Here is a 16,330-nt window from a genome sequence, read left to right as displayed (position 1 = left end):
GCTGGCTGCTGTCTCTTTTTATTTTTCACTAGCACTCGTTTCTCCCCGTTTTTGTACTGGCTGTGTGAGGCAGAAATTGGAAATTTATGACACTTGGAAATTTACTTTTGCTACACCTGATTTTTAATAAAAAGCAGGCACCTTTGTCATTTTGTAATGGAAGCCATCCCTTTCTCTCCCTCAATCCCTGCCAAAAGCTCCAGCAAACCATTGCATTTACACAACTGAGATTTGACAGGGCTTCCTGTCACTGCTGCAATTTCTGTGGCTGCTGTCACCTTTTATTATAGATTCAGGAAAAGCCCCCAGTGCTCCATACACCGAAATCATGCAAACATCTTTGTCCTTTATTTTTTTTTTCCCAAGACTTCAGTGTTCTTTTCCTCTGCAGGCAACAAGTACAATCTCTCCTGCTTGCCTTCCTGCCCTGTTTATTGCATTAGAAGCCAACATCAGACTGGTCTCCTCAGCCTTCTTATTTATCAATATAAGGTGTCAAATGCAAGAGTTCACGTTTAGTCAGTGACCTCGCTTGTGCAGTTCAGACCCTTGAAACAAGAATTTATATGGTGTCACACCAGAGGAAATTGCATCTGCAGTTGGGATTTCATATCCTGGGACACTTGAAGTCATCAAATAGAATAAGAAATGAAATGCAATGCAACAAAAATTTCTGTTCCTCTTCCCTTGGATATGGAGCAAGCATCTTATGTAAGATCAGTATTCAAGGTGTTATGTTCACAAATGAGAGTTGATTTTTGACTGTTGTGTTTCTGAGTTATGCCATTCTCCTGGATGATGTTACATTATGGTGCAGTGGTATATTAAATATTAAAAAGTGACAAAAGGAAACAGTGAAGATTTTTTTAAATTTAATCAAACTACTGGTAATTAAAAAGTAAGTTTTACCTCAGGAACACTACCAGAAAAGCGTTCTTGCAACAGGTATTGCTCAATTTTCCCCAGTTTGTTAGCACATGCTATGGGTGAACACTGGCTGCTGAGAGATTTTATGCAGAGAGAAGTTTTAAAATATGTATTTTGAAATACTATGGGGTTTTGCTTACCAGAAAACAAAGCTGCAGACAGCACTTGCAATCAACTATGGATATAAACATTAAAACTGAGATCTGTTTGGTTACCTCCCTAGCCAGGTTTCATTCCTCTGAAGGGGCAAAAATGTCATTGGGATTGCTACAATGGGATTTTTCAAAGCTTTTGTGCACTCACTCGTGCAAATGGCTTTTCAGGCTACTGATTATGGGGGCAAGGCCTATATGTGTGTTAATGCTAAATATACAAGCTCAAAGGAAAAGTTTTAGTCTTCCATTTTAAAAAGCTTTTGTGTTGGTATTTTAACATGGTTTAGGTGGAGTTCATTTTGCCCCTTCAAAGTGTTTCTTTGATTGATTTATTGGTCAAGGAAGGTTTCAACACACAAAGAGATGTCCGTATGCTTCGCAGAGCACAGAGTATATGCGGGGTATTTGTGGGCTGCTTGAAACATCTTAAAATGTCAAAACTAATTAGGTAGCAGCTTACTGTAAAGAAAATTTAAAGTACTGTCGGGAAAAGCCAAAATGTATGTGGATTATACGTAGGTTAAGCAGAAAACCATGCTAAGATCAAGTGAGGATATGTGTCGAATTTCAGCTAGTTAAAGAAAATGAAGGGTTTTCAAAGCATAGAGAGTAAGCAAATTCCTGAAGCTCAGGCAGCAGCTTTGCAAGGCAGCTTCAGGTTCCCTGTTGTTGATTATCCCTTTGCCAAATATGTGTTAACACACTGTCATTTATCTTATCAAAATATCAGCAGGGAGAGCTGCATCACCACCAGAGAGTTCTGCGGGCACAGCCATCATCCCCATTTGGACAGCTATTTTACCCTCTGTACTGCTTTACCATTTTTATTCGTAATCAGCTGTTAACCACAAACCCATGAGCCGATGATGCGAGCGCTGCAGCCGCAGCAGCAGCAGCAGCAGCAGCAGCCGCCCTTGTGCGCTGTGCCGCTTTCCTGCGAGGCCAGGCCTCCCGTGGCAGCGGGCAGGGATCAGGGAGCGGTGCTGCAGCTGGCGGAGGCGAGGCGGGATGGATTGCTGCAGCGATGTGTCAGCGGGGCTGGCAGGGCTGAGTCACCGCGCCGCGTCCCCCGCCTGTCCCCGCGCGGAGCGCGGGCACCGCAGCGAGCGCCTGCGCTCCCTCCTGCCGCCGGGACCGGATTGGAGCTCGCACGGATAGGAGTTAGGGGATCCAGCGAAAAGGCACACCTTTGTTGAGTACACGAGCAGTGGCTGGGTATGGATGCTCCTGCTCCCACAGGCTTTTGGTGCAGAAGCTGTCTCATCTGCTAAATGTGTTGGTGGTAGAGCCCGTGCTGTGCATTAGGCGTGAGGCTTGGATGCTGCTTCAAAGCCACGAGTCAGCAGAGAATTGGGTTGCTAGGATTTAATCTTGCAGTGGAATTAAGGGAGCCTTACTCGCCAGGTTGTGTTTTCCGTATTGGAAGTGGTGAAAACTGGCACACGGATTTTTGCCCCATAGTACGTCTATTTTGCCCCTTGACATAGGGAGCGCTGAGCCTGTTCTGCAGTCTGGCAAAATAAATGCAATAAAAGCTTTGTGCCAAGCCCCAGGTAAAGGTGTAAGTCATACCTGGTGCTACCTGGGTCACTGGGAGAATTTCATCCCGGCTAAATTAAAAAAATAAAATAAAATAAAATGGAAATGCCATCATCCCTCCTCTCCCGATCCCCTGCCAAGGCATATCCAGCGCACAGCCCGTGTTCCTGAGAACAATCTGTTCTCACAGCTCCCAAACACAAGAGGAGCACCCAAGGCTGGGTTGCTGCCAGGACTGATAGGATGTGTGGAACGAGTGATCCCCACGGGAAAACAGCCCTCTGTGGGGTTACAGGGTAACTGGCTGCCTCCCTCCTCCTCTCTCCCACACACCTGATTGTTTTGCAGTGTTCACAAAGCATATTTGTGTTTGAGTATCTCTGCACTGTTATTCGGAGTTTCTTTTCATTTTCCCATGCAGTCCTTTTCTAACCTATGACAAGGGAGCCACAAGATGGTTGCTGTTACTGCTACAAGCCTGTGCATCTTAGAGGGAGAGGGAGGTACCTCAGTTTGGGGTTTTTTTTCCTTTTTTAAAAATTGATCTCAGAATAAAATTCAACATACAAAATTTGAGTCTGAAGCCATGACAATAAGAATCAAATGTGAAAAATGTTTGCTTCTAAAGATTGATTCAAAGCTGCCATGAAGAGAATGTAGGAATTGTTAATGCTGTCAGATCCTTGCACTATACCATAGTATAAAATGAGGTAGAGGGGCTTTTTACACTCCTCTCTACTGCAGGCAGACCTGTGTATGGAAGGGGTACAATGCTGAAGTTCCTGAAAGAAGCTGACATGAAATGTTGTTTATCCTCATTAGAATTCCAGTGAAAGTTTTAGGCACTTACTTTGCATCATTTTCATGCCTCAACCTCAAAAGACACCATCCCTGGCTGGCCAGCTTCTCTCAGTTTCCAAAATTATATGAATCCCCTGACTCCAGTGGCTTCGGCTCACTTTCTTATCATACTGATTTTTGAAGCTTGCCTTTCTAAGATACTGCACTTGCTGAACAAGAGGGGAAGGGAAAAGCCAAGGTAAAGGGGTGTAGTTGTAGAATAAGGAGCTTTGGGTTCTTTGATTACCAAACTGGTAATCAGTTTCTAGATAAAGTGTGTGATAAAGCATTCTTCAAGATTTACATATTGCATGTGTGTGATGTCGTTTGATGACTGAAACATATCTTAAAGTTGTTTTAGTTCCAGTGTTTAAAATTCATATGAAGAAGCACTGAAAACAGTTTACAGCTCAGTGGCCTCTCTGATTTATATCAGACAGGAAGTAGAAGGTTACTCTTGGCACCTCTATGTTTTATTCAGTAGGCACTCTCTTGCCTGTTGTTATTCTGAGGTTTGAGTACAGATGTAGGAATTATGGGCAGTGTGGGAGTATCTTACGTTTTTTCTGGTCATTCTGTTACCTTCAGTTCTACGGGCTCAGGTCATGTCCACCATTGTCTTGGCCTCACCTTAGGCTGCAAATCTTGTCACACAATAGCCTTGATCTCCTGTTGACTGAGTGAGAGGAGAAATAAGACTATTTTTCACACGCTAGTATTCAGGGATATGTTATTTCCTAGGGCTTAATGGCACATGAAATAATTAATTCTTTGCTTAATTACAATCCCTAAAATTTATACAGTATCACATTATGTGACAGTTGTAACTGAAGCTTGATTGATTGATTTTAAAATGAAGGAAAATATAGAGGGCAGCAAGTTGAGCTTTTCTCTTCTGCTCATGTTGCTCTTTGTGCAACACTGTCTATTCTAGGGTCCCAATTCAGAGCTCTGGGTTGACTTCTGCATAGATATGAGGCTGTTTCTCTTGCTGCAATGTGCTTTGGAGGTGCCTCAACTGTGCCAGTAGTAACAATTCCATAGGGATGGTTTGTTCCTCGAGAGCAGTGCCAGAACATGTTGTGCTTTCTTACATTTCGTCTTTTCTGTGATGGCCAGAGCATTTGTCTGAGGGATGGTCTGGGATCTAAGACAATGCTTGTGCAGGTGCCTCTTACCTGAACATCTCTCTCATTTCCAGCTACACAAGCAAGTGGAGCACAATCAGCACAAAATGAGAGTTTGGATGCTGCATCTACTACGGGACGCTCTTTTTCTTCTACAGTCTCTCCTAAAACAAACACTTCTGTTTCCGGAACCTCAGGTAAGTCTTGAAAACATGCACTTTCTTTCTCTATGCAAGCAGTTAGGGGATGCAAGTAATTTTGAGTGTTTTCTTCATTTGCTGTGCATTGTGATGGAATGAGGACCACATCTCCTTCTTCATGCAGGGTACACAGTGTTCACGTCACCTAGCCTTGTGAGTGTTGAGTGATGGGTGAAGTTCCAAACATTCACTTGAGATACGTGGTGTCATTACAGGAGGATATAAATTACAAGTGATAATAGTAATCTTCATACAATAGTAATCTTCATATATGCTGTGTGAGGTCATTGTGTAGCATTGGCTGTCAGAGGAGGTCATCAAGATAACTTCCCTGGCTGCAAGGCAGAGGAGACAAAGGAGAAAACAACTATAATTTTTGCAGTTGTTAAAAAATCTGGAGAGAAATTTTATGCATATTGCCAATTAAATGATGTTGTTCAAAGTACAGCATGGTCGCATGCAAGGTCAAAAATGTATCAATTCTTCTCAACTCCAGTCTGATCTTACTGTTTTTCTGAGTGTGTTTTAGTGTATGTATTCACTAAGAAACACTGTGGTGAATGCAGATGCCAGGTCATATGAATGATCATTTATTATACTTCTAGCTGCTTAACTTTCCTAGGTTTTGAAGAACCACTTATTCAGGTTTGCCTAAGGTCTCTTGGGCCTTCCCTTCATTTAGTACTTACTCTTGGCTACATGTATGTAAATCAAACAAGGACACTGTCTTTGTTTGCATATCCCTGTTATTAATAGTAATGCTTAACATCCCCCAAGGGATACAAGACCCTTTTTGCCAACCTTTGGATTGTGTTTGTGGGAGATAAGCACATGTGTGTACTGTGATGTTTCCTCATAAAGGATAGGATTGGATATAAAAGTGGAGCAATATGCTCACTATGCACTGAAATGCTTGGAAGCATGCAAAAAGATTAAAGCACTTTAAGGAAGTTAAAGTCAATCCAAGGCCACTGATTCAGAGAGAAGTCTTTGCAATTATTTCAATAAGCCCATTCCTCATAAAGCATATACTGTGACCTGTGGTTACTTGACTTTCCTGTTAGGTTTCATGTCTTTTGGCAAATACAGGCATAGTATGGAAACCTCACCATTGCTATACTGCAATAAAACAGTAAATTACAACATTTTTAATTAAAAGGTCTCTCACTCAGGTAAATTCTCCAGGTTAATATTAAATTGTAATGCATATCTGACTGAGAATCATGTGTATTGAATTACCTACTATGCTATGTATGTAATTACATCTTACGCTTAAAATTTGTCAAGAAAGTTTTACAACCTTCCTGGGGTCTGTTTGCAAAAGTCATCATCTTACTCAGCTTACTCTGCTGCAAAAGCAGTAAATCTTCTTGAGCTCAGAGACTACCCAAGATGCCAGATCTATAATTGCCTGGCTGAGACAGAAAGAGCCCATCCATCCAGGGGCAGTCAGTCTAGGTATTATTGGCATAGCCAGTGCTCCGAGTTCCCATAAAACTGCCATTTCAAAATCACTTCTGCCCACACCAGGATTTCCACACTATCACCTTTCCTGTCTCCTCATAGCACCAGACCCTGGCTTCTTTCTTGAAGATTGTGTATTCAAGAAATCCCCTTTCTCACCCTGATGTGTTAGGTAGCTTATCCCAAATGGTTAAGCCTTAGACCACCCTTGCTTCCTTATTTTCTGTATGTGTTAAAAGCTTAAAGAAAAATGTCTTGGTTCCTTCTAAACAGATTTTTTCTCCTCTCTGCTCAGGCCTAGGGGAAGCCATATGCTGTACCCTAATAACTTGAAGGCAATGCAAGTGTGAAGCCAGTTGTTTCATCCTGTGCTGAGACTAGAGGAAATGCCACCTCTCTCACTGCCATTAGATTATTTATTCCTAGGTCTCCAGAACTTCACATTCAGGGGCTAGGTGCCTTTTGCTCACCAGAGCAGGGGCTGGTGTGTGCCAAGGCTGCAGCCCATGGGGGATAGAATAACTTGCAAGCTGGAGGTGTCTGAGGCACATCTTCTGCGTGGGAGCTCAGGAGAAGACAAATTAATGTGAAATGGATGCAAACCAGAACATTTCTCTTTGGTATGCCCAACCAAAATAATCCAACTGGCTAAATATGTTTAGTTTTGAGACCATTTTCCATTTTTAAAAAAAATGCCATTTTGGTGAAAGTTTCCTTTCTTGATGCAGAAAAAGAAGAAAGCACATTTTACAGAGAAATTTCCAATCAGCCATATCAAAAGATCAGGGTGTGGGAGGAGTGCTACAGAGAGCTGGAGAGCGACTCAGAGTGGGGGAGCCTGGGAAAGAACGTGTAGGAACATCAGAGAACAGTATTGCTGTATTAAAGGAGATTGCAAGCACCAGCCACAGAGGAGGTGCTGCGTAGTGCTCACCCAGGCTAGAGAAGGCAATGAGGACTGTTTTTAGCAAAGAGAGCCACCTGCATGCGTGCCATTGACACATGCACTTCTTTAACTTTGGCTGTCATGCAGAATATACCGCCCACTCCTCCTCCACCTCCACAGAGGATTGCTTGCTAATATTTAATTTTCTCCTTTTGTTCAAATAACGAAAAATTGGAGATTAGAGTCTAAATACATCTGAGAAACTCAAGTATTGTGGCTTTTTATTCTGTGATCTAAACAACAAAAAAAATCCATAAAGCAGTATGAGCTTAAGTTCACCCAGCAGGGTGGTAAGATTAAATGATCTATTATAATAAACTGTCAGATGAATCAACCTGCTTCATCTATTGATATCTTTATTGCACTCCTCCAATTATAAATCCTACTCACTTGATTCACAGGAGGCATCTCCCTGAGAAAAATTTGTATGAGTAAGACTAGTAAGACAGTAGACTCTTTCTGTACACAAACTGCAGGAACTCTGGATACTGATATTAGGTAAAAATTACCCACTGTATCTTCAGCTCCTTCACAAAGAGAGAGACACAAAACCAGAAGTTCCTGGAAGATAGAAAACACAGCAAAGCCTCAGTTAACACTGTTACAGATCTATGGTGTGGTCAAGGCAAGAAAGGCTTTTTCAAGTTTTTAATTTTGCTTTGATTTATATTGTGGTATATCCCCTCTGAGTAATCAGCCAAATGTATTCATTTGTTTTGCCAGTGAACACAGTTGGATGTGGCTGCACTCCAAAAAACAGAAGTAGCGAACTGCAGGGTATCCAGGCTGCTTAGGTAGTGGCTGTTGCAGAACAGAGTGGGGAGAGTTTAGTTATTGGTCTCTTCCTCCATCTGTCGACCTTCTCACCAGTGCTGAACTGATTCAGACAGGTAATTTCAAATCAAACCATGGTCATGTGCCAAATTTTTTATCCTTGTCCTCCTTACTGCACAAGGAGGAACCCAGCACAGCCAGTGTTGCACACCTCACTTTTCATGATGAATCTGGAAATCTTCCCAGATTATTTATGCAGAGCATCTTGCTAGCAGCCCCAAAGGAGGGTAGCAAGCTTTGTACAGGCAGCTAGAGCAACTACAGTAACTGTTACCAAGTGAAATGCTGCTTTTCCTTCTGTTCTTCTCTTTCTGGAGAACAGCAGCATGTGAGCCCACACCGAAAAGGGCACTGGATGGTTATTTGGAAAATGCAAACTGAAAGCACCTGCTGAATCACTCAGATAAGCACAGCTTTGTTTGTGTGGCAAGACTGATATCAGAACAGAGGGTGAACCAGTGCCTTGCTTGCATACTGGAGACAGGGAGAGAAAGGAAGGCATGAGATTTTTCCAATTTAATGTTTCATGCTCTAGCAAAATCTGGGTGAGATACCTTCTGGGAAAATGCTGGTAGTATTATTGTGTGTAGGTGTGTGCAGTTCTTAAAAAATAGCAGAGGCCCAGAAAGAAAGGGCAGGTGGCTGCTGTCATGTTTCCCCCCAGGATAATTTCTGTTGTCTGGGTTTGTCAAAGAAGCAAGGTCTGGCCAGGACAGCTACATGGCTTTTGGTTGTGCCAGTGGGTACTGAAGTACACGTCCCCCAGCCCTTCCTGTTTGCAGAGACTTATGTCACCTGCGCTTATGTCACCTGCATTCAGGTTTGAAAAGCTGTTAACTCTTTGAGGTGAACTTGGATATCAGTCTTGGGCTTCATATGCTTTTTCTATTTATTTGTTTTCATTTGAACCAAGATGCTTGATGCTTCATCTTTTTTGTAAGAGTGAATACAAGGGAAAATGCTCAATTATGCTATAATGTTGGAGCTCTTTCAAAGGAAAGTTCCATAGACTTGAAAGACAAGGTTCAAAGTGACTTCATAGAGAAGTGACCTATTTGTAACACTTGACAAAGTCTTCTGCCCTTCTTCAAGAATATATACACACAGGGCCTTACAGTTTGCTAGTTTGCCCACGTGCTGTGTGTTCACATGGTGTTTTTATCATGGCATCCCACACCTTATAGGCTGAAGGAAAGGCAGTATTCTGGTAATAAGCAAAACATATTTGGATATTTCCTTAATGTCAGGTTTGTGTCCTCCTGCATTGTGTACTGTGTGTTGCTCCTTTGACAAGTGATTTATTAACTTCCTGAAGGCATTTGCTTGGTAATGTCATCCAAACATGCTATAAACATTGCCTAATGATTCATCACAGAGATCCTCTTAGAGCACAGTGATATTGCTGTTTGCAGATGGATTGATGAGACGACAACAAGCTTAGGAAAACAGTCTCCTTTGCATTCTAGGAAGCCAGGGTGAGGTAATGGTATGCATTCGGGACACTTAGCATTACAAATATTTAGTGTGTTCAAGAAGAGCTCTTACTGTTGACTTTCAAGTACTTAGCTTTTCAACCTAAACATACTTCTCATGTTCGTTTGTGATTAAAATGCAGTTTAAGTTTTGTCACATGTACCATTAGCAAAAGCAGTTATTTGCACCCCAGCAGCTGAAGTGATCAATGGTTTTAATTGTGTTTAGAGAGAAGGAAAAGCAAGAGCAGCATTCTGGTTTTCAAAGAGTATGTTCACAGCAATAGAACAATGTGTGTTACAGCTCTGCTGGTAGGAGCTGTCTTTGTGCACAGCACAGAAGGTGTAGTGAGGGTATAAAAATGGATTTGTGCTCCCTGGGGAAACTGATTTAGATGAGCACTGCAACCTGGGCAGGCAGGGGACAGGCTTAATGCCTGCCTGGAGTTACAGCTGCCTTCATGATGTTGCCTCTGTGATCCCCCACCCTGGGCACAGCTGGGACACAGAGGACACAGCCACTCTATTTTCCAAGCCTGCTACAGTCTAAACACACAGGAACAGCAGCATGTTAACAACAACAACAACAAAAAATGTTGTGCACCAAAAACCTCTGAAGTAGCTGGGGGAAGCTGACAGTAGAGCCAGTAAGCATTGTGCCCAGTGCTCTGTAAGGTCAATTTCTTCTCTAATTAGCAGTGTCTCTTGCTTCTGCTGCTTGGCAGTCTGCTAGCCAAAAGCACCAAGATAACAAACAAAGATTTCTTTTTAAAAGGTTTTGGGATCTTGAAGATGTATCTCAATTTTTTTCTTTTATTAAAACACTTACTTGTCAGTTAAATGTCAGCTATTCACTCCCAGGCACTTTTTTGATTTTGGAAGGAGGAGTTTTTAAGGAATGTATCAATTAATTCAGGATTGTCTTCTCTTGAGCAGAATAACAACCTAGCACAGACTTTGGATTCTGCTCCCATCTATAAGAGATGGCTGGAGACTTTTACAACTCAGACTTTCTGGGCTTGGGAACAGTGTTAGTATGTCACTTCTGGGGCAGCATTTGTTGTGGGTGTTATTGAGCATCTTCCTAGAGTCTGCCGGTTTGCATGATGTGAAGACTCTGGACATCTAAAACAGATACTAACAAACCTATTTTTCTGTTTCATTGCAGGCCTTCCCACGAGCTCTCCAACAAATTCAGCAAGTAAGAGCAATAGAAGAGGTTGCTTTATTTATGCACACTGATGAGAAAGGCTGGTGTGGGGTGGGAGAAGGACAGCCTGAGGAAAGGAAATGTTCAGGGAGCAAGGATCTAGGGGAATAATGTACCTGAAACACAGTAAGAGGAAGAGGGATGTTCAGCTTGTAGCGTTGAGTAATTTGCTGTGAATTCAGCTGAATACCATGTTGGACTGGCAGATATTGGAAAGAAAACAGGGTGGGACTGCAGAAAAAATCAGGCCTGGTATATTACATGGTGCAATGGGAAGCTGTTATAAATAGAGTGTTTACCAAGGAGCTTGTTCTTGTCAGTGGCTCTCATTCCTCCTCCTGTAGTGAGGAGCAGCAAGTCCCAGAGTAAGGCAAGTTTCCTGTGCTAATGAACCTGTATTGTCCTATTTTCCTTTCTCTGGGCTTATCAGGAAACGGTCTCTTCTGCACTGGTCCCTGCAGTTCTTGCTGCTGCCTGCAAAATCTTGGTCCTCCTGTTACCATGATGGATGTATTTTTCCAATTCATTTTTATTCTGATCCCAGATTATTCCATAACTGGAAAATATCTTTCAGATCCATACCAAACTAGACAGGAGGGGCTGATTTGTGAGAAACTTTAATGAAAGAAGTGGGGAAATGAGCTTAAGGTTTTAGTTCCTTACTCTGTTTTATTCAGTAATGTTTTTTTCAGCTGTCATATTTCTTATTGATGGTCACAAGTAGTTTAAATGCTAACCTATGGATTTTTTTCTTTCCTTTATTACTCACATCTTGGTCAATTAACAGATAAACAATTTAAAAAAAACAACAGTGGATTTCAGTCCTCAGTTTTCCTCAGTTTTTCTCCCGAGGAGAGGCACACACCTCCTGCACAAATGTGGGGATACACATTCCTGTTTTTCAGTGCAGTTTGTTTCTGTTGATATTTCCAGTCAGTATCCAGGGTAACTCACTGCCGTGATAATTGCCTGCTTGCCCTGGCAATGGGTAGTATACCAGATAAGGTAACAAAAAGGCAGTAGTAGTTCCTTGGGAAATCTGAAGCAATCACATGGAATTAAGAATGCATAGGAATTATTTTAGTCACTTGGTGATGGCTCAGTTTCCAACTTTACATTATCACCCCTCAGCAGACAGGCACCAAGGGAAAGAAAACTTCTGCTTTAAAGAAACAGTGATTTTTCAGAGATAAAGTCTTGGACAATGATTGTTTCCTGTACTATAGCATCAGAATGTCTCAGCTATGACTGTATTGTTTAGGAACCTCACAAGCACTTAGTAAGTGATCATTTTCCCCCAGGAGGCTTCTCTCTGTGTCCAGACAAATGAAGGTAGAAGAGTGGGGAAGGGGGAAAGAAAACAACCACCAAAACAGTTTTGAATAGTGGGCGTGAGTTTAAAATCCGTTTTGCAAGGAAGAGGAATTCCTACATGGTTGGGACAAACAAACCTTATTTGTTACTCTAACTCCGTGGATTAGAGTTACAAGTACTGCCTACATAAAAGTTTCTGTAAAAATAGGGACATGTCTTTCAGAGACTTAGTAGAACAAAATTGTATTCTAGACCTCAAAATGGCCATAGGTTATTTGTTTTAATTACTTAATTAATTTCATAGCTTCCACCCTACAATTTGAGCCCTCTTCTATTCTTGGGAAGAGAAACCATGAAATCCTACAGGTGTGGATTGTAATTACATGACCAACAGAACTTCAGTGATTGCCACCATGTTCTCACTACTTATATATGGAGCTATAGCCTCTGCTAGGAGCCTTTTTTAACAGATCACTTTCCCCACACACCTTTGTTTGAGAGCCACTTCTGATGTGTAGCCAGGCAATGGAAATGCTTGACCTTGCATCACTCTGTCCAGCCAGTCAGCTCCTTCAGAGACAGTGAGAACTTGTCTACTCAAGCCTCCATCCAATATGGAATGCTATCCCATGTGCTATATAATGTACCTAGGGAAATGCCAATGTTTGCATTTTCTCTTTTCTCTCTGGAAGTTCAGTGATTGTTTTTTCATAGGCTGTATGCAGCAAAGTAATAAATATTTTGAGTTGTTGATACCTGACTCAAATTCAGATTAGCACCTGAAGGGAGAAATGCATTCCTTTAAACCTAGCCCTAAAAAATGCCCCAGAGGCTCACAACATTGCTCTCTCCAAATGGGGCAGACAACAGGCAGACTCCTCTATAACAACACTCAAGAAAACTTGCTATCTACTAATATTGCACCTCAGACTTCTTCATCTACTATTAGCACTTTTTTTTTTAATTAGCAGTGAAATATTTTGGTCTTTATTCTCTTGGAGACAGGTCTAATTTTCACCATCTTTCTTGTTTATTTACTCGTTAAAAATTATCTTGTAATGTTGAACAGAACCATAACCTCCTAAAGCGAAAAAGTTTGTAGCTCATAACCTGTAAGTAGACAAGCAGAGGATCTTAGGGAAATCTGCACCCATACAAAGTGCTTGTTTCTTTAGGCCATGCTAGATGAACTTTTCCACTCCTCTTGCCCAGTTATCCAAGTGTTGTTGAGGAGAAGTATAGATGGGAAGCACCAAGTGAAGCTCCAGAACTGGGGACACAGAAGTTGTTTTGTGAGGGTAATTTTTCAGTTTGGGGAATTCTGGCAATGCATTTTTACCTAAAAGGCACTATTTCTTTTGCAGAGCCCACTTCTGAAAGCCCTAATAGTAGTTCTGGAAACCAGACTCATACAGGGAGTAATATCAGCTATTCTAGTGAGTATTCTTACTTAATTATCTGGCTTTTGAGTTTTCAGTTGTTCAGTTTTGCTTTTAATGGGTGATTGGAGTAGCAGACAAATGAAACTGGCGGCTTTACTTCTAGCCTTACCAGACTTAGGCCCTATTATAAACCAAATATTAATGCTGGTTATAAAACTCCTCTCAAAGAGAAACAGAGCTCAATAAGTTGACACTGCTGTCACTGTAGACCAGCACAATTATTCCCAAGGACTGATTCAAAGTAGTGAAATTGAAAAAAAAAACAAAAAACCACCAGAAATAGTCATCCCCTGTGAGAGAAGACACAAGGGAACATAAGAAAAAGTTGCTCATGTATATGTTGTACATATTGTATGAATGTATTGTTGTGAATGTATGATCTGAATATATTATTCATATTGTCATGGGAGAGAAGGTCTAGGAGGCAGTCTTCTGCAGACTCTTTAAGCACTTGATATTTGCGTGATGCATGCTACTTAATCTCTCATTTTAATATTATGGCTCTCTGGGGCAAGAGTGGTGCTGCAGCTTTGCCATTTCCAAGCCAGAGTACTGACTAAGCAAAGTATGCTTGACGTTTTTCCACTGTAAACTGTCTCCCTCTAGTTCCATACATGCAAGGATGCATGTATATTAGCATTAAATATTAATTGCATCAAGAGCCATTGAATGCATCCTCCCCCTGACACAGGGTTTAGGCCAGCAGGAAGGAGGGTGCCTGCTGAATTTGAATGTGGCCAGTTGCTGCCAGAGAAATGATAAAAAGGGAAAAGCTGGACTTATATATTTCCTAGGGAAAGCTTCTCTTCATTACATAATTCTTTCCTTTTTTTGCTTCTTGGCTGGGAAACACCTGTCAGGAAATGACAGATGGTGGGAAATAATAAAAGGAAAGAAATGTCCTCATTTTAAAAGGAGATCTTGCATTTTCTATCCCTGGTTTAAGTGCTGTGGGGAATGTTACTGAATTATGTAATTCCTTGGTGTCTTTCTGGGTGCACAATGTTAAAAGCAAAATAATCACTTCAGTTGCTGAATTTCAGACTGCTCTTTTTTTTTCCTTTTTTTTTCTTTATTTTTTTCTAAAAAGAGGAAAAAATAAATTTAATGTTTAAAAAAACTATTTTTAGAACATGAGTTTCTCACAAAACCTTTGGAGGCCATCAGCACTGGGTTGAATGATGAGACAAGTTTAAATTTTCATTGAAATTAAGATGGGCCCAGTGGAGCAGGTGCTGAAACCTTGTTCTTTTACTGAAAAATGGGTGAAACCAGTTCCACAGGGCAGCATGAGTGTCAGGGAAGGAGTAAAGGTAGGAGAAGGAGCAAGCCTGTCTTCCTTCCACAAAGCACCCAAGCCTGAGGCTCAGTGGTTGCAGGAAGAATAACAGGAGCAGTAGGTTATCCTCTCCAGAGAAATGGGTAATGATTGGTGAAGTGGAGCTGGAGGTACCTCTCACCTTAGTGTGTGCAAGCACCTATACACAGATGCAATTTAAGTCAGAGGCAGCAGCCAAAATTATGTTCTCCCTCTTTTGCAGATGTTATCTTGCCAATTGTCATCACCCTGATAGTCATTACCCTCTCTGTCTTCTCACTGGTGGCTTTGTACAAAATGTGCCAGAAGAAAACTCCAGGTATTTGGTTTGCTTTCTCTGCAGGGGACAGGGGGAAGTCAATGTGCTTTTTATTATTAAAAGATCTCTTTTGAATTACCTTAACCATCACTGTTGTGCTAGTCTGATGGGAAAAGCTTTTTGCATTTTGTGTTTTGCCTGAAGCGGGAAACTAACACTTCATTTTCAAAATCAGTAGGAAGACCAGAGTGAGCCAAAATGATTTTTGGAGAATAAATAATGCTGTAAAGCTTTTTGTTTATGCATTTGCAACTACAAAGAGCTAACAAACACCTGTGCTAACACAATCAAACAGATAGAAATGGACAGTGAAAACTAAATTCTAAGATATTCAACAAAATTACTTTATTTATTTTTTCTTTCTTCTAGATACAGGCAAAGAAATATTAGTGGATTTTTTAGGGATATATCTGATACATACATACATACACACACAGGCACATGATGCATGAGTAACATTTTCCAGTTACAGTAAAATGTGCGTGGAGCAAAATCCCTGAGCAAACAGTATTTTCAGAAATAGTCATTTTGACAAAGCAGGTAAAGTCAGTATCTGTTTCTCTGCTCTCCATTAAATACTCAAGATAATGGGTTATATTGTCATATAGTCCATCAAAGTCTATTTGCCAAATGTTTCAGGGTCACCCAAGTAGGCCACAGGTAAGTGTAAATTTCCATTAAGTGAAATTCCAGATCTGATCCAGACTGTGGTTTTTCTGTCCCTGTGAGCTGGCATGAATTAGGAGACCTGTGCAGAACTGTAAAATCACCAGGCCTTGGAAATACAAAATCACAACAGGGTGTTGAAGCTGTAAACCAAGACAAACAGTGTGTCACAACCAATTTAGCCAATGACATGGAAAAACAGACCCAGATAAACAGAGGAAGGTGTGATCCTTACTTAGGAAATTACGGAATATTCAGAGTCAGGAGATAAAGATGTGAGATGAAGAACATTTCCTTACCAGCCTCCCCTGTGCACAAATGTCATCAGGCACTCTATTTGCAAACTCATTTGGAAAGTAGAATAGATATCTACAGTGCTTCCTGTAGGATTTGCCCAGGTCTATCCAGTGCACTTCCCCTGTGCTTGGTGCCATGGAGTTGGCTCCATATCTCTGATGTAACCCCCTGGCCCCTTCCATCTGCCCACACTTGCACATAAGCGTAAAATACATTCAGCATATGATTCATTTTGGAGATAAACCTGTTTCTCATCGAAG

At 41.3% G+C, this 16,330-nt stretch overlaps 1 protein-coding gene across 1 annotated transcript in view; it reads left to right on the top strand.

The window, feature by feature from the left end:
* EMCN (endomucin) overlaps window positions 1–16,330 on the top strand; it is a 72,932-nt gene that overhangs the window by 41,131 nt on the left and 15,471 nt on the right. Inside the window, exons 6-9 of the mRNA XM_064419264.1 lie at window positions 4,663–4,785; window positions 10,673–10,705; window positions 13,393–13,464; window positions 15,012–15,107. Of these exons, the coding sequence (XP_064275334.1) occupies window positions 4,663–4,785; window positions 10,673–10,705; window positions 13,393–13,464; window positions 15,012–15,107 (324 nt within the window). The remainder of the gene's footprint in view (window positions 1–4,662; window positions 4,786–10,672; window positions 10,706–13,392; window positions 13,465–15,011; window positions 15,108–16,330) is intronic.

This window comes from Passer domesticus, chromosome 4, assembly GCF_036417665.1.
Source record: "Passer domesticus isolate bPasDom1 chromosome 4, bPasDom1.hap1, whole genome shotgun sequence".
NCBI classification, from domain to species: domain Eukaryota; kingdom Metazoa; phylum Chordata; class Aves; order Passeriformes; family Passeridae; genus Passer; species Passer domesticus.
This window is presented reverse-complemented; position numbering and strand designations above follow the sequence as displayed.